The sequence below is a fragment of the Sorex fumeus genome, unplaced genomic scaffold, assembly GCF_029834395.1.
Source record: "Sorex fumeus unplaced genomic scaffold, SorFum_2.1 ptg000063l, whole genome shotgun sequence".
NCBI lineage: Eukaryota > Metazoa > Chordata > Mammalia > Eulipotyphla > Soricidae > Sorex > Sorex fumeus.
Genome location: NW_026606120.1, coordinates 8,952,292 through 8,973,234, shown reverse-complemented (window position 1 = coordinate 8,973,234; position 20,943 = coordinate 8,952,292). Strand labels below are relative to the sequence as shown.

At 45.7% G+C, this 20,943-nt stretch overlaps 1 protein-coding gene and 1 pseudogene across 1 annotated transcript in view; one reads left to right on the top strand and one right to left on the bottom strand.

The window, feature by feature from the left end:
- Positions 1–19,511, bottom strand: part of LOC130035217 (class I histocompatibility antigen, Gogo-B*0101 alpha chain-like) — a 77,361-nt gene extending 57,850 nt beyond the window's left edge. The window contains exons 1-8 of the mRNA XM_056126785.1: positions 19,445–19,511; positions 18,884–19,153; positions 18,436–18,714; positions 17,607–17,882; positions 17,364–17,484; positions 16,976–17,022; positions 16,793–16,840; positions 16,625–16,646 (exon numbers count right to left, since the gene is read on the bottom strand). Of these exons, the coding sequence (XP_055982760.1) occupies positions 16,642–16,646; positions 16,793–16,840; positions 16,976–17,022; positions 17,364–17,484; positions 17,607–17,882; positions 18,436–18,714; positions 18,884–19,153; positions 19,445–19,511 (1,113 nt within the window). The 3' untranslated portion in view covers positions 16,625–16,641. The remainder of the gene's footprint in view (positions 1–16,624; positions 16,647–16,792; positions 16,841–16,975; positions 17,023–17,363; positions 17,485–17,606; positions 17,883–18,435; positions 18,715–18,883; positions 19,154–19,444) is intronic.
- LOC130036405 (uncharacterized) lies at positions 7,054–7,138 on the top strand (annotated as a pseudogene).
- Positions 19,512–20,943: the final 1,432 nt, after the last annotated feature.

Sequence of the window (20,943 nt, the reverse complement as noted above, 5' to 3'; positions counted from 1 at the left end):
TTGCTCCATTTCTTTGAAGAATGTCATGGGTATCCTTATAGGAATTGCATTGAATTTGTACAGTGCTTTCGGTAGTATTCCCATTTTGACAATGTTAAGTCTCCCGACCCATGAGCAGGGGATGTCTTTCCATTTCCTCATGTCCTCTTTTATTTCCTGAAGTAGCGTTTTGTAGTTTTCTTTGTACAGGTCCTTTACTTCCTTAGTTAAGCTGATTCCTAGGTACTTGATTTTCTGGGGCACAATTGTGAACGGGATTGATTTTTTCATATAGCTTTCCTCTCTCTCACTGTTTGCGTATAGGAAAGCCATGGACTTTTGGGTATTGATTTTATAGCCTGCAACTTTACTATCCAAGTCTATTGTTTCTAGGAGTTTTTGGTGGAGGTTATTGGGTTCTCTAAGTATAGTATCATATCATCTGCGAATAGTGAGAGCTTGATTTCTTCCTTTCCTACCTGAATGCCCTTAATATCTTTTTCTTGCCTAATTGCTATTGCAAGTACTTCCAGTACTATATTGAACAGCAGTGGAGAGAGTGGGCATCCTTGTCTCGTCCCTGATCTTAGAGGGAAGGCTCTCAGTTTTTCCCCATTGAGGATGATGCTTGCTGTAGGCTTATGGTAGATGGCTTTAACGATGTTGAGGAAAGTCGCCTCTATACCCATTTTGGCTAGGGTTTTCATCATAAAGGGGTGCTGGATCTTGTCAAATGCTTTCTCTGCATCTATTGATATGATCATATGCTTTCTATCTTTTCTTTTGTTGATATGATGGATTATGTTGATTGATTTCCGAATGTTAAACCATCCTTGCATCCCTGGGATGAATCCTACTTGGTCATGGTGTATGATCTTTTTGATGAGTAGTTGGATTCTATTTGCTAGTAGTTTGTTGAGGATCTTTGCATCTGTGTTCATCAGGGATATCGGCCTGTAGTTCTCTTTCTTTGTGTTATCTCTGTCTGCGTTTGGTATCAGTGTGATATTTGCTTCATAGAAACTGTTCGGAAGTGTATTTGATATTTCAATTTCATGGAAAAGCTTAAAGAGGATTGGGAGTAAGTCTTCTTTAAAGATTTGGAAGAATTCACTGGTGAATCCATCCGGGCCAGGGCTTTTGTGCTTGGGGAGACTTTTTATTACCATTTCAATTTCCTTGATGGTGATAGGTCTGTTCAGGTATTCCAGGTCTTCTTGGTTCAGCCTTGGGAGTCTGTAGGAGTCTAGGAATTTATCCATTTCCTCAAGGTTTTGATGTTCCGTGGCATAAAGCTTTTCAAAGTACTCCCTGAGGATCCTTTGAATTTCTGTAGTTTCTGTTGTAATGACCCCCTTTTCATTCTGATTCGGTTTATTAGGGTTTTCTCTCTCCCTTTCTTTGTGAGTTTTGCTAGGGGCTTATCGATTTTGTGAATTTTCTCAAAGAACCAGCTCTTGGTTTCATTGATCTTTTGGATTGTTTTCTGGGTTTCCATCTCGTTAATCTCTGCTCTGAGTTTTATTATTTCCTTTCTCCTGTTAGGGTTGTGCTCCTTTTGTTGGTCCTTCTCCAAGTTCTTAAGCTGTGAGGTTAGTTTATTTATGTGGGCTTGCTCCTCCTTTCTGAGGAATGCTTGTAGAGCTATAAACTTTCCTCTTAAGACCGCTTTTGCTGTGTCCCATAAATTTTGGTAACTCGTGTCCTCATATTCATTCGTTTCTAGGAATCTTTTGATTTCCTCTTTAATTTCCTGTCTAAGCCACTCATTGTTTAATAGCGCACTGTTTAATTTCCATGTGTTTGATTTAGTTTTCTGTTTTTGTGTGTGATTTACTTCTAATTTCAGCGCATTATGGTCTGAGAAGATTGTTGATATAATCTCTATCTTCTTAATTTTATGGAGGCATGTTTTGTGGCTCAGCATGTGGTCTATCTTGGAGAACGTTCCATGTACGCTTGAGAAGAATGTGTATTCAGCTTTTTGTGGATGAAGTGTCCTGTATATATATACTAAGTCCCTTTCTTCCATTGTTTCCCTCAGATGAAGTATGTTCTTGCTAAGCTTGAGTCTGGTTGATCTATCAAGAGGTGACAAAGCGGTGTTGAAGTCTCCCACTAGTATTGTGTTGCTATCGATGTCTTTTTCCAAATCTATGAGTAATTGTTTTAAGTACTTTGCTGGTCTCTCATTAGGTGCATATACATTTATTATTGTAAGTTCTTCCTGTTGTACAGATCCTTTGGTCAATAGGAAATGGCCTTCACTGTCTCTTATGACCTTCTTCACTCTGAAATCGATGTGGTCTGATATTAGGATAGCTACCCCAGCTTTTTTTCTGGGAGCTGTTTGCCTGTAGGATTGTTTTCCAGCCTTTGACTCTGAGTCTGTGTTTGCTTTGACTATTGAGATGTGTTTCTTGCAGGCAGCAGAATGTTGGGTTCAATTTTCTAATCCATCCTGCCACTCTATGTCTTTTAATTGGTGCGTTTAGCCCATTGACATTGAGAGAGATTATTGTTATGGGATTTTGTCCCATTGTTCTGTTGAAATTTGGTGTATTTGAGAGGCCTGTCTTGCCTTAAAGTAGCCCATTTAGTTGTACTTGTAACCATGGTTTTGAGTCTGTGAAGTTCCTGAGCTGTTGCTTGTCTGTGAAACTGTGTGTTGTTCCTTCTATTATGATTGAGAGTCTCGCTGGTAAAGTATTTTTGGAGAAGCATTTATTTCATTGAGTTTTTTCACTATGTCCCACCACTGTTTTCGGGCCCTGAGGGTTTCATCAGAAAAATCAGCTGTGAATTTTAAGGATGCTCCTTTGTAAGAGATTTCTTTCTTCGATCCTGCTGCTTTCAGAATTTTGTCTCTGTCTAAGGTTTTGGTCATTTTGATCAGGATGTGTCTTGGGGTATTTTTATTCGGATTTCTTCTAGCCGGTACCCTTCGGGCCTCCTGGATGTGGTCACAAGTTTTCTTCAGCTCTGGAAACGTTGTAGCAATGATTTCTTTGACAGTTTCTTCTTCATCAAGGTTTTCTTCCTGTCCCTCTGGGACTCCAATAATTCTTATGTTACCCCTCTTGGCTTCATCACGATCTTCTCTTGCCATCTGTTCTCGAACTGTGAGTCTCTTTTCCATTTTCTGATCTTTTCTGACAAGACTCTGAACTTGATCTTCGAGTTCACTGATTCTGTTCTCAGCCGCTGTTACTCTGCTGCTGAGGCCTTCCACTGAGGTTTTCAATTCGGCTACCAGGTTTTTCAGGTCCGACATTTCCGATTGCATTTTCCTCATTTCTGCCTTCAAATCCTCTTGTCTTTTATTTGCATTGGTTTCCATTGTTCCTTTTAGTTCCCTAAGCATCCTGAGTAGCTCCATTCTGAATTCCTTGCCAGAGAGGTTGTCTAACGCTATAGTACTGTTGGTGTCTTCTGGGTAGCCTCGTGAATAAGAAAGTTTGGTGGGCTTTTGCATTGCTTTACCATTGTGACCAGTGTGGTTTGGTCCTTCACACTCGCTGCTACTGTTCTGGTTGTGTGAGGAGAGACTGCCAGGAACCGTTCAGCTTTGTTGCTGCTAGATGCGCCTCTTCTACCTTTCTGAGTCTGACCTTCTTCTCAATCAGGCGTTATTCTTTGTTTTATAACTGACATTGTGTGAAACTTTTGGAGGAGTTGCTATTTGCTGCTGAGCTTGTACAGCTATTTTCAAACAGAACTTTTGTTGGAAATGGAGTAGGCGAGTGGGATTTTGTTGAATTGTAGTAGAAGAGGTGAGAAATTTTTGGTTGGTATTAGGTAACAAGTTGATGAAAAGGATGAAAGGATGAAGGTCCAAATTGCTTGGAGTGAGTGATATACCTGCGGCCGTGTAAGCAGCCACCCGCCCGGAAGCAGGCCACGCCCACTTTTAGGAGGCCACGCCCCTAGCCAGTCCCAGGCCACTCCCTCCCAGGATCCTGGATGGGGGGGGGGGGGCGGTGGGCTGCTGTGCGCGCCGGTCCCGGAGCTGAACACGCGCCGGGGGCTGGGGTCCACGCTGTCCTCTGGCGGGGCTCGCTCAGCGGGCGGCGCGTCAGGATGGATATGTTGTTACCAATGTTCTCCCTTCCGAAATCCAACACACCATTTCGTCAGTTAAGAAACGAACAGCACCCGGCCCAGACAAGGTCAGACCTGAACACCTAAAGAACCTGCCGTCCACACTCATCAATATGCTGGCTCAGCTCTTCACACACTATCTGTCTGAACGCAAGTTTCCATCCCAATGGAAAATCAGCAGGATTGTACTACTGTACAAGAAGGGAGACATCCATGACATTGGCAACTATCGCCTGATCTGCCTATTGTTTGTCATCTACAAGCTGTTCACTCGAGACATCCTGAATAGGATTAGCAGAACACTAGATGAAGGACAACCATGCGAGCAAGCTGGGTTCCGCAAAGGATTCAGCACCATCGACCATATCCACACGATAACCAAGCTCATTGAGGTTTCTCGGGAATTCAAGATGCCACGCTGTCTAACGTTCATTAATTTAAAGAAGGCCTTTGATTCTGTTGAGATGGAAGCGGTCATTGAAGCCCTAGTCAATCAAGGCATTCAAACTCAATACATCAGTACCCCCCATGAGCTGTATTACAGATTCACTCACCATTCTACAAAGAAGTAATCATTGATGTCAAGAGAGGGGTTCGGCAGGGTGATACCATTTCACCGAAACTCTTCAGTGCCACCCTCGAGAACATCATGCGACGACTAGAATGGGAAGAAATGGGAGTGAAGATAGATGGTCGGCAACTACACCACCTCCGCTTTGCTGATGACATTGTTCTAATAATACCAAACATTAGCCAAGCGGCACAAATGCTGGCCGACTTCAACCGTGAGTGTGGAAAGGTCGGACTACAGCTAAATCTTACGAAGACAATGTTTATGAGAAAAAGCCTCATTGCTGATGCTCCATTCGCTCTCAATGGAACGACCATCTCCGAATGCAACAGTTATGTGTACCTAGGTCGAGAAGTGAACATGATGAGTGACCTTGCACCTGAGTTGCAGAGGAGGAAGAGAGCGGCTTGGAATGCCTTCAAGATCGTCGAAAAAATAGCTAAGAGGATGAAGAACCTCTGGCTCTGGCCACATCTCTTTGATTCCACTGTTCTTCCTGCATTAACATATGCCTCAGAGACCTGGGTCCTATGCAAACAGGATGAGAACACTATTCGGGTCTCTCAAAGAGGAATTGAAAGAGCTATGCTTGGAGCATCATGTTTCACTCAAATGAGAGAAAGAATCCGGAGTTTAGACCTTGGTTGAAGATCAAGAATCAGGGATGCTGTTTGTTTGCCAAGGCATCAAAGATAAAATGGGCTCGACACGTAATGAGATTTGGAGACAACTGTTGGACTAGAGCCATTACTGACTGAATTCCACGGGATGTCAAAAGACCACATGACCACCCACTTACCAGATGGTCAGACTTCTTCATCAAGATCCTGAACGATCGGTTTGAGGCTCTTCGTGTTCCTAGAACGAACAGTCGCCATTGGGCTACACTAGCATGCGACAGGGATAAATGGAGACGTTACTGGCACCCGCGTGAATAAATCGACGATTAACAGGAAGTCAAGTGATCAATTGAACTCAAACACATAGGGAAAAGTAGAGGATAGAGGAAAGGAGAGGAGAGGAATGGTAGGAAAGAGAAGAGAAGGGCAGGGCATGGACGGGAAGTGAAAGGAAGGAAAGGGAAAGGAAGGGAAGGGAAGGGAAGGGAAGGGAAGGGAAGGGAAGGGAAGGGAAGGGAAGGGAAGGGAAGGGAAGGGAAGGGAAAGGGAGGTGAGGGAAGGGAAGGGAAAGGGAGGGAATGGGAGGGGAGGGAAGTGGGAGAAGGAAGGGGAAGAAAGAAAGGGGAGGAGAGGGGAACTCTATGGTTCCTTTCTTCATGCACCCTTTCTAAAGGGCACAAGAAAAACAACCTAGGGAATGGAGGGATAGCCAGATGAATATGGGCCTACTTTTAAATATCAGGGTAAAATTCAAGATATAAGAAAATATATCTTCAGTGGTTTGGCTTCAAAAGGAAAGAAATGTCTTGTTTCCAAAAAAGGAAAACTAAAGCTGACATTGGTGAAGAGATTGGTGATGAAATATTAACTACAGTAACTTTATAAATCATGGTTCTTTAATGAATAGAAAAAAATTTTAAAAGGAGAATCATCAGAGATTGTGAACTGGTTCCTTTTAGCTAGAGTTGTATCATCTCGTCAGGAACAGCAAGCCCAGTCTAGGATCTCAGTTTCAGTTTGCGGCTTATTTTATCTAATTTTAGGTGATATTGAGTTTCTTCTTCCTTCCTTCCTTCCTTCCTTCCTTCCTTCCTTCCTTCCTTCCTTCCTTCCTTCTTCGATTTTAGTTTTTTGGGGCCACACCCAATGGCACTCAGGCCTTTTTCCTGGCTGTGTCCTCAGGAATCACTCCTGGTGGGCTTGGGGGACCATGTGGGGTGCTGGGGATTGAACTCGGATCAGTTGCGTGCAGAGCAAACATCCTACCTGCTGCTCTGCCCCCACAAATGAGGTTATAGAGTCTATTTCATGCTAATATTAAAAATATCTATAACACTATATGAACATAAATGACCAATCATCACAAATCAATCACAAATCACAAATCATCCTGTTATTCGTCGATTGCCTCGAGCAGGCCCCAGTAACGTCTCCTTCATCCTAGCCCTGAGATTATATTCAAGGCTCTTTAGGAGAATGAGACCCATCATTGTTACTGGTATTTGGCATATTGGGTAAGCCACGGGGAGTTTGCCAGACTCTGCCGTGTGGGCAGGCTACATTCGGTAGCCTGACAGTTTGTCAAAGTAGGAATGAGATGTCATAATAAGATGTCGCGCGGCCGCAAATGCGGGAGCTGGTTTTTATAGTCTCTGAGTCTTGGCCACTGATGGGATACACGGCGCCAGGGGGCCAGTTGGTGGGTGTGACCCCCGCCTACTGGAATTTGGAGGATCTGGGTGGAGGATTGCTCGACTCCAATCCAATCGACTCCAATCTGAGTAGGCTTCTCGGCCTTTTGGCTAAGATCAAGTGTAGTATCTGTTCTAGCACTTATGAAAAAAAAAAAAAGGAGAGGGGACAATATTGACAGGAGGTAGGAAATGAACAAAGACTGTTATTGGTGAAGCATTCAGGAGCCTCTCCTCCAGTGTTAGAAAATGTCAGATGAAGGCAGAGTTGTTGTGAGAGGGGGTTCAGATCTCTGCCCCTGATATAGAGCTCAGAGACTGATATTTGGAGGAGAGAGATAGTCGACCAGCCATTGTCTGGAAACCCAAGGAGATGTGCACACAGGGGAGACTGAATGACGCTGATTGAGGGAGCCCCCACCAGCTCTAGATTGTTTTAAGACACTGGGTTCACCCAACCAGCCCCCAGCGCTGAACAGGGACCCTCCAAAGTATTGTGCTGCTCACACTGGCAGAGGCAGAGCACTGACCACCTCATGAAAATTCCAATTCCTATTTGACATTGTCAATGACTTCTGGTTCTTCTCCCCAGGAAGAAAGTTGTTCCATGGGACACTGAACAGAATGCAAACCCTAAGGAGTTTATTAGTGTTGTTTGAACATGTGCACTTGATTCATTCACTCGGTGAATGAATTTTTTTCCTACCTTTTTTATACCTTTGTAGGCTTGGATAAAAGATCATCTATGGTCCTGGAGTTCCCAGTTCCATATGTTGTTCTAATTTTATTTCTAGCTAAGAGGTTTTGAGGAAAGATTATTAGAGTTGTTGCCAATTTGTAGATTAAACTTTGTCACCAAGCAACTTACATACATTGTAGAACGGAGCCACCTGTGTGAGACATGTCACTCCTGTGCCCGAATCTCCTTTTGATCTCTATGTGTCTATGATGGAAAGTGTCAGGAAGAGACAACATTCCAGCTGCTTTCCCACATCTTTAGCCTCTGTTTATACTCCTGAAAATTGTGGTTGGGTCAGAAGTCCTAGGTTTACATCCATGTTTTATCACTTACTTTCCTTAATAACCTTCACAATTGACTTTCCTTCATTTGTATAATTAGAATGATTTGTAAAATCTTTGTTAGCTCAAATTCCAATATTTTCTGACAGCCATGACTTTCTGTCCCTTCACTTTATTTTGTATTAATTTTTCAGGACTGAACAGGGAAGCAAACTGCCAGGAGTGACAGTAAGACGGTACCGGTTCCTGTCTGAGCATGAAGAAGCTCCCCGAAGTGGGAAGAGAAGTAGCTGAAGAAACTTCCATCATATTTACTGAGAGCAGGAGGAAAACGTTGCTCCTCCTAATGTCAGGTGGGAGCTTATTCTCTATAGATGCCCCATCTCTCCAGGGACTGTCCTGGGTGCTTCCTCCTGGAGCTTAAGGCACACGCAGGTTTCCCTAGTCGTTGAACTGCTCTGGTCTCTGGAAGAAACTGAGGATCCAGCACTTTGGACTGAGAGTTCACACTGAAGAGGAAAAAGGGACAGGAATCTGTGGTTCAAGGGCCTGGCATTAGGTTCAACCTATTTTGGGCAACATCCTGCAGATCCATGGGACACTGTGCCCATAAAGTTGACCAAACATTTTTTGTTGTCTTTTTTGTGTGTGTGGTTAAGGCAACATTGTTACAATAAAGCTAATTCTTATGCTTTTGATCTAAAAATTACTGTACAGTACATTCTAAACGTTACTGCTTGGCATGGATTGCAGGAATAGAAATTCGTTTCTCAAATCTTACCCAAAGGCAGAGTATAAGACCCAAATTATATTGTTAGCTCCAAGAACGAAAATTCCACCATTGTCCACACCAAACCTTTGCATTTGAGCCAGAAATAATCCTAAAATTGTTGACTCAGGAAAACAATTGTCCATTCAAGAGATAAAAACCAGTAAAATCAGATGGTGTTGGAAGAATCTAGAGGAAGCAAAGACATTAAAGGATGGAATCAATCATTGGTGTTGGTGTAGCAACAGAAATGAGTTTGATAGTCTAGTCTACATCCTCTCAGTAGAAGCCAAGATACAGTTACTCTCAGTGGGAATTTATGGAAATTTATTAGGGGAAGCCCTAAGAAGGGAATTTTATCACAGATGCCCTATAATGGTATGAGAGTCTCAGGATTATTAAAAGCAAATAATGGCTTGTATAAGAACTTTTTTTAATATATTCTAAAAACAACTTTTAAAGTATGGGCAGAGAGAATTGAAGGGCACTTGTAAATACAATTGAGAGGGTCACTCCAGAAATGTGTGGACTTAGCCAAAGCAGAACATTTATGGGAAAGTGAGGGATGTGTTGGGTAAGCTTGGAATTCTGTACAATTATCTAATTGAGGTTGTGATTTTGAAGTTTATAGTAACACACACATTTTTGCTTCATTCCCATGTCTGGTAGACAGCCCTTAAAATCCTTGGGATTTCCTCAATGGGCAGAGCTTTAGACACATATTTAGTTCTAATATTTAAACCTTTTCTTGTGGTTCCTGACACAGGGCTCCTGAAACTTCACGAATTTGGGGGTATGGGAGGAGAATAGGAACATCTTTATTTTAATGAGGCAACACTGGATGGACTCCTGAATAGAGCTGGTCACTGGAAATCAAAGACACAGAATACTGTGTACTGCCCCCACTCCACCTCTGGAAAATGAAGAAGAGCGAAAATAGATCAAACGCCTATGTGATGAAGACTCCATTCCATCGGCATCAAGTTCAGAGTGCTCCCAGTTTGTGATCCACACACTGGATAATGATGGTAACAGAATTCTATGGTAACAGAAGCTCTTTTGTTTCTGAAGTTTACCAACTCTATCTCGTTATCAGGATCCTCATCTGTACTCTATCATGTCACTAAACTGGTGGGCATAGAAGTTTCCCTGAGTTCCGTGAGTCACTCTAGAAAACTGAGCCTGAGGAGGAAACTGTAGCAACCTCAGATTTATTCCTGATTGGTTCTAAGTTCAGAAAACAATCTGGACTTGAGATTGGCACTTAAGGCAGAGTGGCAGAGTCTCATAGATGGAGTCTTTTATCTCTAGCAGATGATGTCAGGGTTGAGACATACTGAGTAGAATACCTGGATCAGGATCTGTGGCTTCTGGTGGGTACCACAATGACGCAAGTGACACCACAAGCATAATTTGTGCACACCTGCCCCCAGCAAGCACGTGGGAAAGTCCCACCAACCTTCTGCTGAGCATCACAGCTAGAAAGGTGCTTGCACCAGTCAGGTATGTGCGCAGCCTCCAGTCATCACAACATCATTGACAACAACAATGAAGAGGAGAGGAAATAAATGTAATAAAATAACTAACACATGCAGTTCATAAACACAGGCCATGCATGAGCAGTGCAAAGGGCATTTTGACTGCATCAAACAATTGCAGCTTTCTAAATTTATTTTTTACATTTTTAATTTTTAAAATATTTATTCTTTTTTATTCTATTTAATTTTTATGAATTAGTTAAAATAAAAATATTTTTTACATTTAATATTAGAGCGATAGCACAGCAGCAGGGTGTTTGCCTTGCACGCAGCCAACATGGCCGACCCGAGTTTGATTCCTCCGCTCCTCTCGGAGAGCCTGGCAAGCTACCAAGAGTATCTTGCCCACATGGCAGAGCCTGGCAAGCTACTCGTGACGTATTCCATATGCCAAACACAGTAACAACAAAGTCTCCAATGGAGACGTTACTGGGCCTGCTCGAGCAAATCGATGAACAAAGGGAGGAAAGTGACAGTGACAGTGACAATATTAGAACACCAATCCCAACACCATAATGCTTTCCCACCACTATATTTATGATGTTTCCATCTTGAACCCCAACTACTGCCCCGAAGAGGAACTGAAATAGTTCATTTTGTAATATTTTTTATGAATAAACTACTGAAAATGATCCAAAAATCTTTTCTTAGAGGACCGTGTGTGAAGATTATTGTATTTCACATAGGGGCCATTAAGCCCTTTTCTAAGAGATTACTAACATGTTGTTAAATGTTGAGCCTTGTGTGCATATATACATATCTATAAAAATATATTTCCCTCTATGATTGGTTGCCTTCTACTTTAAAACCCGCCGAATGTGCTGTGCTACTCTTGGAATATTAGTGGTGTGAGGTAAGACATGTTGGGTAGCTACAAATGTGGCTGTGCGTTGAGGAGAAAGTTTATTCCTGGATGAGTCTGGGCCAGAGCGAAACACTTGCAGCTTGAGGCAATTGACACTTGACTGTAAACTCAAGTTAAAATTTACAATGAGATATTATATTTCCATGTGTTGGGATATGTTGTGGGTCACACAATCTCTGAGATATAGAATAAAAAAAATTAAAAATAGAATAACACACTGGATTGGGAAGATAATATAGGTATTAGAGGGAGCCTGAGTGACAGTACAGGGGGAAGAGCTTGCCTTGCATGTGGCCAACCTGGATCTGATCCCTGTATGATTCCCTGAGCCTGCCAGGAGTGATCTGTGAGTGCAGAGCCAGGATTGCACCCCCATTCCCTGAAAGCAAACAAAAGAGTTAGAGGTGCATGTTTTGCTCTCTGGGACCTAGTAAGATTCTAGCACCTCTTGGCTCCTGAGCCCAGGCTGTAGCCTTGGAAGCCCCCAAGATGATTCCAGTGATCTGAGGCACCTCAGGGCCCCAGAAACACTGAGTTGTTGGACCTAGAATTGAGCCATCTGCTAGACTGACCTGTTAGCTCTGGAGGGGCCCCTGAGCCCCAGAGCACAATTAGGAGACTCCCTGGTCCCTGTCCCTTAGTATAGAACAGCAGTTACACAGCTGTTCCTCATATCTTGTGGGGTGGTATTTGTTGTTGTTTTGGGTTATACCTGGCAGTGCTCAAGGGTTACTCTGGCTCTGCACTCATACTCATAACTCCTTGGTGGGCTCAGGGAACCATATGAGATACCAGGGATCAAACCTGGGTCAGTTGTGTGCCAGAATATTACCCTACCCCCTGTACTATCTCTCAGGCCCTTACATTATGTTTTTTAATCACTCCTAAAACTATTTTTATTAGTCTGTAATAAGTTCCATAAAATAGTATCTACATATACATTTCAGGGATCGAATAATTATATGAAAATTTAACCAAAACTAGTGCATATAAATACTTGTATTTGAAGACAAATTTAAAATTTGTTTTTAAAGTAGGTTAGAATTAATATCAGATCCTTTTATTTCTTTATTTTTATTGAATTCACCGTGAGAACAGTTATAAAGCTTTTGGTCAGTCATACCATGATCAAACATCCATCCTTTCACCAGTGCACATTTTCCACACCAAGAACCCCAGTATACCCCTATCCTACCCTTTCCCCTGACTGTGTAGCAGATGATTTCCACTTTACTCTCTCTCCACTTTGATCACATTCAATATTATGACAAGAAACCCACCATTATTATTTGGAATTTTCCCAAACAATCAGACCTGCCGAAAAAGCATCATAAAATAATTTGTTTTCGATTGCTGATTATGAAGAGTGTATGATATCGCATGGCTGCTATCGCTGCTGTGCAATTTTGGAATTCTGCTATTTCAAATATTAAGTCTGGGTGGATTTCTTCCAAAAGCCTCTGGGTTCTGAGATTGGTTTGTGTGCCTCTGGAATCATGGCCATTAAGGAGCTCAATAAGTAGTGGGAGGAGCCATTCGTGGGCTGCAACTCAGGGTCTCATTGGAGCCGGGGAGAAGGCCTTACATTATGTTTTTAAAGAATATTTTAAACATTTTTAAAACACCCCCTTTTTTGGGATTTTAATTTAGGTGCATGGGTTTACAATATCATTACTCATACTGTTCATGCATAACATCACTCCCATCCCACACCCACCACCAGAGAGCCCGCTTCCCTCTGCCATGTCCCAAAGACCCCTCCCCCTCCAAGTAAGTTCTGTTCTATAGACAAAATCTTCAGTTCTATTTTGACAGTTATTATTCCCTTACTATATTTCTGTTTTGGGGTGGTGCGTAGAATTTACTCCTGGCTCTGCACTCAGAAATCAGTCCTGGCATTGCTTGGGGGGTCATACAGGGTGCCAGGATCAAACCCAGATTCCATACATTGGGAAATGCTGTAAAGTCCAGCTTCAAATGCCTGCAGAATCTAGTCACTTCCATTGTTTCGCCAGTTCATACCCCAAAGCCCCCAACATCTCTTCCCTGGAATCTGCACCAGTTACCCAGTTCCCTGCTGCTCTTTGTCCCCTCACCTGTCCATCTGCACAAAAGCCAGACTGATGACCCAGATCACAGCAGTCTCAACTTTCATTCAAAACTGCCTGTACCTGCCCCTCTTAGATAAAAGAAAAATCTTCCAGAGTTATAGCAGCCTCGTGACCTGACGGCACCAGGACCTCATCTTAGTGACTGCTCCAGCCACATTGCTGTCTACTCTTCCCTGATACAGACTCCTGCCTGCCCTGGTGCATTCAAACTGGCATTTCCTGCCTGGCACCAGACACCCACACAGACAGTCCCTCACATCCTTCCATATTTCCTCAAAGGTCACCTTCCTGTGGAGCCACACTGACGGGGCAAGTAAAACAGTCACTGTCCCCATCCCCACACACTTATAAGTGGGTCCCGTTCCCTGCAGATTACCAATTTAAAACCAGGACACTTGCCTTGGTTATTTAATTTTGGGCATAAGTCTATCCCTTCCTACTAAATCCCAAAGGCTGGTAAATTTTGCCTGATTTTCTTATTTTTTCTTTTTTATTGAATTATCATGAGATACAGTTCCAAAGCTTTCATGTTTCGATCTCTGCACTCTTTCCTCTAAGGATACTTTTTTGTAGCATTTTCAGCGGTTTTTCATAACGAACAATGCAAAATATATTCTTTTGGTTTTGCTTTGGGGCAGGGATTGGAATTCAGAAATATGGTAGTGGAAAGGTGTAATGGTGGTGGGATTGGTGTTTTAATATTAAATGTAATGAAATATTGTGAACTACTTTATAAAAAAACAAAACAAACATGCCAAGCTTTCATGTTTTAATTTCAGTCATTAAATGATCTAACACCCATCCCTCCACCAGTGCCCATTTATACCACCAATGTCCCCCCCCCCTTCCCACCCTCCGCCTGCTTCCATGGCAGACAATTTCACCCATACTCTCTCTCTCTACTTTTGGGCATTGTGGTAAAGTTTTGCCTGATTTTAATTCTTTGTTTTTTGATAGATCCCAAAATATCATCCCCATATCTGCACAGTGGGTAGATACATGAACAGTGTAGACGATGGTAGAGACACTGTCTTATTCATGTAACCTCAACCGACATGCTGTGCCCTGGCAGCTACAATGTCTACTCCAAGTGACATCGATGTCACCTCCACTTTTCTCACAAGTGCTTCCCACCTTCACTTTACCTCCCTCCCACACTGGCACCCCACAGCACACAGCACTTTCTCTCTTAGGAGAAGAGGATCTTGGGTTCACAGATCCCATTTTCTAACCCCTAAATTTGAAGGTAACTGAGAGTAATTTATAAATCCAGGGACTCAGATAACAGACAGCACTGAGATTCCTAGAGCTTCAGGGCTGGTGGGTGGGAGGGCTGAATTCCAATATGGCAAGTTTGAACACTCATCTCTCGATACCAGAAACTCCTGTGTGCAGGAGCACTGCTGGGTCTCGAGGGGACAGTGAGAGGCAAATGCCTCCTGAGGCTCAGAGATGGGGACACACACTGAGAGGATGAGCTATGAATGTGTGGACAAGAGAACAGGAAGCCTCCTGCACAGAAGCAACAAAGACACCCCCAGATGGGGCTGAGGAGCAGAACCAGGCCTGAGCCTAGACTGACCAGCACAGAAGTTCTCTCTGCCCACGGTCCTGGGACAGGATGAGTCCGGGTGTGTCCTGAGTCCCTGTGAGCAGGGCCTGTGGGACGAGAAGCTACTGAGGTACCAGGACAAGGAGCAGGAGAAATGACCCAGGCAGATGAGTGACCACATCAGAGCCCACAGTGGCTCAAACATAGACTGGGCACAGGTCTCTCCCCCCATCCCCTCACAGCCTCTCCTGTCACATCTGGGACAGACTCAAATCAAAACAGAAAACACATGGAAGGAAGGTCTCAGGATTTTAATTGTTCCATCTTGAATTTCAAGGATTTCCTTTTGTTTGTTTCTTTTTATTTCCTTAAATTTTTATTAGTGAAACACCATGAGGTACAGTTGTAGACTTACAAATTTTTGTGCTTGGGTTTCAGTTATACAATGATTGAATACCCATCCCTCCACCAGTGCCCATTCTCCATCACCAGTGATTCCAGCATCCCTCCTACCCCCCATCCCCCCCATCCCGCCCTACCTCTGTGGCAGGGAATTCCCCCTTGTTATCTCTCTCCTTTTGAGTGCTGTGGTTTGCAAAAGAGACATTGAGTGACAATCATGTTCAGTCTAGTCTACTCTCATCACGCATCTCCCATCCTGAGAGGAACCACCCAACACCCTTTATTCAGTGCTCCCTTCTCCGTCTGAGTTGCCTTTTCCCCTAGCATGTGAGGCGGGCCTCTAAGCCATGGAGTAATCCTCCTGGTACTTATCTTGGCTATTCTTGGATGTTAATCTCCTATTTTGTTACTTTATGTTCCCCAGATGAATGCAATCTTTCTGTCTGCCCTCTCTTTCTGACTCATTTCACTAAGCATGATACTTTCCATGTAGTACCACTTGTATATGAATTTCATGACTTCATCTTTTCTAACAGCTGCACAGTACTCCATTGTGTAGATGTACCAAAGTTTCTTTAACCAGTCATCTGTTTTCGGGCACTCAGGTTTTTTTTCCAGATTCTAGCTATTGTAAACAGTGCTGCAATGAACAAACAAGTGCAGATGTCACTTCGACTATACTTTTTTACCTCTCTGGGCTATATTCCCAGGAGTGGTATTGCTGGGTCAAATGGGAGCTCAATTTCCAATTTTTTGAGGATGATCCATACTGTTTTCCAAAAGGGCTAAACCAGTCGGCATTCCCACCAGCAGTGAAAGAGAGTTTCTTTCTCGCCACATCCACGCCAACACCGGTTGCTTTTGGTCTTTGGATGTGGGCCAGTCTCTGTGGTGTGAAATAATATCTTATTGTTGTTTTGTTGTTTTTATCTGCATCTCACTGATGATTAATGATGTAGAGCATTTTCTCATGTGTCTTTTAGCCATTTGGATTTCTTCTTTGAGAAAGTTTCTGTTTATTTCGTCGCCCAATTTTTTTATGGGGTTGGATGTTTTCTTCTTGTGGAGCTCAACCAGTACTATGTATAAGGGATTTCCTTTATAATCCTCAATCCCACAAAACAGGAAATAGAAAAATGCATATCAGATGCTGATTTCAGTAAGGAAGAAACATTATTCAGGAAAACAAGAAGCTAACACAGATAGAGACAGCTGAGTCCTGTCTCTGCTGGTAAAGCCCAGAGCATCAGGAAGAGAACTCAGGTCAGTGTGGGGAGGGCCCAGTGGGCAGGGATGGGCCAGTCTCCCCCCTCACAGTGTGTGACAGGACAAAAGTCACGTTCAGGTCCTAAGGCAGAAAGGGAATAAGCAGTTCTTGAATCACAACATTGGGATGTGAGGAAACCCAGCGGGGCAGCTGTCTCACACTGTAAGAGAAAAGAATTAAAGACCCAGGAGAGTCACAGAAGTGGTGACATCCTGAGCAAGCTCCCAGCCTCCCACTCGATGAACCCCCAAACCCAGTCCTGTCCCCTCTGCCCAATCTGGCCCACTGCATCCTCCAGAGTCTCACCTCTAGGATTCGTGAGAGACTCATCAGAGCCCTGGGAACTGTCGCTGTCTGGGGAGGAACAAACAGGACAAGGTCAGAGCCACAGGGGTTAGGACTAGAGGAGGAACTAGGGGTGCGGGAGCTCTCCAGGGGCTCCCATCTCTGTCCCCAGGATTCCAGGACCCCAGCTGTGCCCACACTTACTTGCAGCCTGAGTGTACTTTCCTCCTTTCTCACCTGTGGGAAGGAAACATACAAGGAAGGTCAGGGAGAGCACTGGGTCCTAGGCCACAGAGCAGCGCTCTAGGCCCGGACCCTAGAACTGACTATCCTCCTCCAGTGGTCTGTGCTCAGCAGGGACATTCCCTGTGGCCTGGGATCTTGCGAACAGTTTCATCCCCAGCTTATGGAGGTGAAAGTGTCTTTCATGAGCAAACCTGAGAGTGGCACACACAGGGGGAGTGTGAGCAACAGCACAGGCGGGTGGTACTCCCACTAATGCAGCAGGAGAACTGATATGGGGGGACCCCCAAAGTGGGACAAGACTCAACACTTGCCAGGTTTGACAGATTCTCACCACCCCACCCCTATCTTACCTGTGCATTTCTTCCTGCAGAACATAGCTGCCACTACAGCTCCAGTGACCACAACCCCGAGGAGAACCAGGTCAACAATGATGCCCACAGTGAGGATGTTGGACTGAGAAGGGGGCTCTGGGAAGGAAGGAAGGAGAGGTCAGATCCCAGCCTCAGCCTGACCCTCAGCAGTTCCCCAGAGGGGCCAACCAACCCTGATGCCCCTGAGAACAGGCTCTGTGCCCAGTCCCCCTCCTTACCCCATCTCAGGTTGACAGGCTCCGGCAGCCCCTGGTGCTGCACATGGCACGTGTATCTCTGCTCCTCTCCAGAAGGCACCACCACAGCTGCCCACTTCTGGAAGGTTCCATCCCCGGAAGGCCTGGTCTCCACCAGCTCTGTGTCCTGGGTCAGGTCCTCCCCATCACGCTGCCAGGTCAGGGTGATCTCGGCAGGGTAGAAGCCCAGGGCCCAGCACCTCAGGGTGACCTCCCGGTCAGAGAAGGGGTGGTGGGTTATGTGTCTTCTGGGGGCTTCTGAGGAGGAAAAATGAGAAAATTCACACTTTGAGTCACTTCCATAATGAGGTCGAACAGGATAATTGGTTTGGAATAGGAGGCAAAAATCCAGACACAAACTTGGCTGGAGAAACTGGATAAAATCCTAATTCCTTGGAAAGTTCGAGGACAGGGTTTGGGAAGGAGGTTAGGGTCTCTCAGGACACACTGACTCTGGTCCTGCCCTGGGAGGAGGGTGAGTGTCTGAGAGGAGCAGGCGTCACAGCTAAGACTTGAGGGAGTTCAAAGATGGCAGCCGGGTCCCAGGGAACCAACATTTGTTATTTCAGAGAAGGTCTCACCCCCTCACCCCGCCATCCCACACCCAGTTCCTTCCTGGTCCTTTGGACACCGGGTGGACTTGAGGGGCGGGTAGGTCTCTGTGGTACAGAACATGGAAACCAGGCGGGTCTTCCCTCTCCTGACTGAAGAAGGGGCGCTGTTCTGACACTGAACCCCATTATGTCCCCCCTTTTGGGGAGTCGCCCTGCCGAGGAGAGGTCAGGGGTCCTCACCCTCAGGGACCCGGTACCTGCGCACAGCAGCGTGTCCTTCCCGTGGTCCAGGTATCTGAGGAGCCACTGCACGCAGATGTTCTCCAGGCAGTTCCTCTCGTGCTCAGCCTGACCCGCCTGCTCCCACTTGCGCTGGGTTCGCCAAGCCTGTGTGCGGGCCACTGCTGTCCAGGAGCGCAGGTCCTCGTTCAGGGCCAGGTAGTCGGCGCCATTGTAGGCGTCTTGACTGTACCCGCGCAGGAGGCGCCCGTCGGACCCCACATCGCAGCCGGACATCCTCTGGAGGGTGTGAGAGTCTGGCCGGCCCGGCACTGATTAACCCGAAAACGAAACCAGGGCCCAGTCCCCACGGCGCCTCCAGGTGAAGGTCCGGGGCGGGTCCCTCAGCCTCGGGGACGCTCGGACCCGTCTCGGGGCGACCCGGCCTGTTCCTGTGTTTTCTAGTCCCTGCCCGGCGGCGCTCACCCGCCTCACTCTGGTCGTAGTAGCCGCGCAGGTTGCTCAGGCCCTCTCGGTAATTCTGTGCCTTGTCCTTGGCTCTCTGTGTCTCCCGCTCCCAGTACTCGGGTCCCTCGTGGTCCACCCACGGCGCCCGCGACTCCATCCTCGGACTCACCCAGTCGCTGTCCAAGCGCACGAACTGCGTGTCGTCCACGTAGCCGACGACGATGTAGCGGGGCTCCCCGCCGCCGGGCCGGGACAAGGCGGTTTGGAAATACCGCAGGGAGTGGGAGCCTGGGGGAGGGGAAGGGGTAAGACCCCGCCCGACCCGCCGCCCAGCGCGCCCCGGAGCCAGGGTGAGGGAAAGGGGGTGGGGGCTCGGGAGACGGGAAAGGGGGGAGGGACCGAGAAGGGCGAGACTTAGGGGCGCGGGTGGAGATGAAGATTAGGGGGACAAGGAGGAATATTTGGGGGGACATCCCGGCAGAGAACGGAGAAATTCATTCTCGGGGGTCCTGCACATCAATGACTGGAAGTTCCTACCCTTCTCCGCGTAACAAACTCCCCTCCCGACCCCGCACTCACCCGCCCTTGTCTGGGTCAGGGCCAGGACCCCGGAGAGCATCAGCAGGAGGGGTCGAGGCTCCCACATACTGAAGGAATCTGACTCCCTCAGACTGAAGGAATCTGACTCCCTTCAGTTTATAACCGGGTGCGTCGCGGACGCTGATTAGCTGATCTAGACAGCGACGCTCAATGGGAGTGAGGATTGTGGACGCGTCACGAGTATCCGGGCAGAAAGCGCTGACAGGATGCGGAGGGAGACATGAAACTGGGGAGACCTGAGATCCCCAGGCCTGATCTCCTGCTCCTAACATCACCCTGGAGACACTGGGAGCCACACCTGGTACCTGGGACTTCACCCTCTCACCTGCTCTCTCACCTGATCTTTGTTACACTGTCTCCCCGTATTCAGGGCTGAGACTGACTCAGCGATTTTCCATGGTTTTTATTTCAGAGTCTTGCTACAGTCTTACAAGTTCCTGTGGACTCCAGGGTTGCTTCTGTGCATTCAGGTATGCCTATCAGTGTTTGCCACGTGAGGAATCTGAGTTAAAACCTCTTATTGTTGGTGGTGATGAATTTGGGTTTTTGTTTGTTTGTTTGGCTTTTGGCCACACCAGGCAGGGTTCAGTTGTAACTCCTGGCTCTGTGCTTAGGAATCACTCTTGGCAGGTTCATGGGACCATATGTGGTCCCGGAATCAAACCCCTGTTGGCCAAGGCAAGCACCTTACCTTCTGTAATATCTCTCCTGTAGAGTTCAAGCCTGAAAATGACTTCAACTGGAATATCAACAACAGATTAATGCTAACAGGAAGTAATTTGGAGGGGCAAGAGGTCACACCCAGTGGTGCTCACTGTCTCTGTACTCAGGAATTACTCCTGGCAGTGCTCAGGGGAACATATGGGATGCAGGCAATAGAATCTATTTCTCGCAAGCACCTTACATGTTATACTATCTCACCAGTCCTAGAAAGTGCTTTGAATAAAAAACATATTAGATTTTTTGCCAGGGACCAGCCCCATATGAGCAGGCCTGATCCATGGATGCCAGGAGGACTAAGAAAGAGGCAGAAATGGGAGCAAAAAGCATGTGGTAAGGGACTCCCAGCCTGTGCATTGAGCCCTGACTCTTCTCCATGATTCATATTTATTACTTAGAATCCACAATCATCAGAACAACATTCTTTGTTCAAATACCAAGAATTGTGTATAATATAATATTTATATATACTATGCAAGATAGACTTTTACACATCCAAGGGCTCTAGTTTATGGGGAAAACATCATTGTAAATCTTTCTCTAGAGGAAATTCTTCATGACTGGAAGTAAAGACAGAGTAGATACAGAACCCTCCCCTACACCCCAACCCCCCCCCCGCCCAAGCCAGGACAATATTCCACCTCTAGTGCAAATATTCTGGGTTGATAGGTTGCGTAAAGGTCTCATAAAGCTCCCATAAAGAACTAAGGGGTCCCACAAGAACCTCTTGTCCATCTCCTTTCTTTATGTAGTCCCCA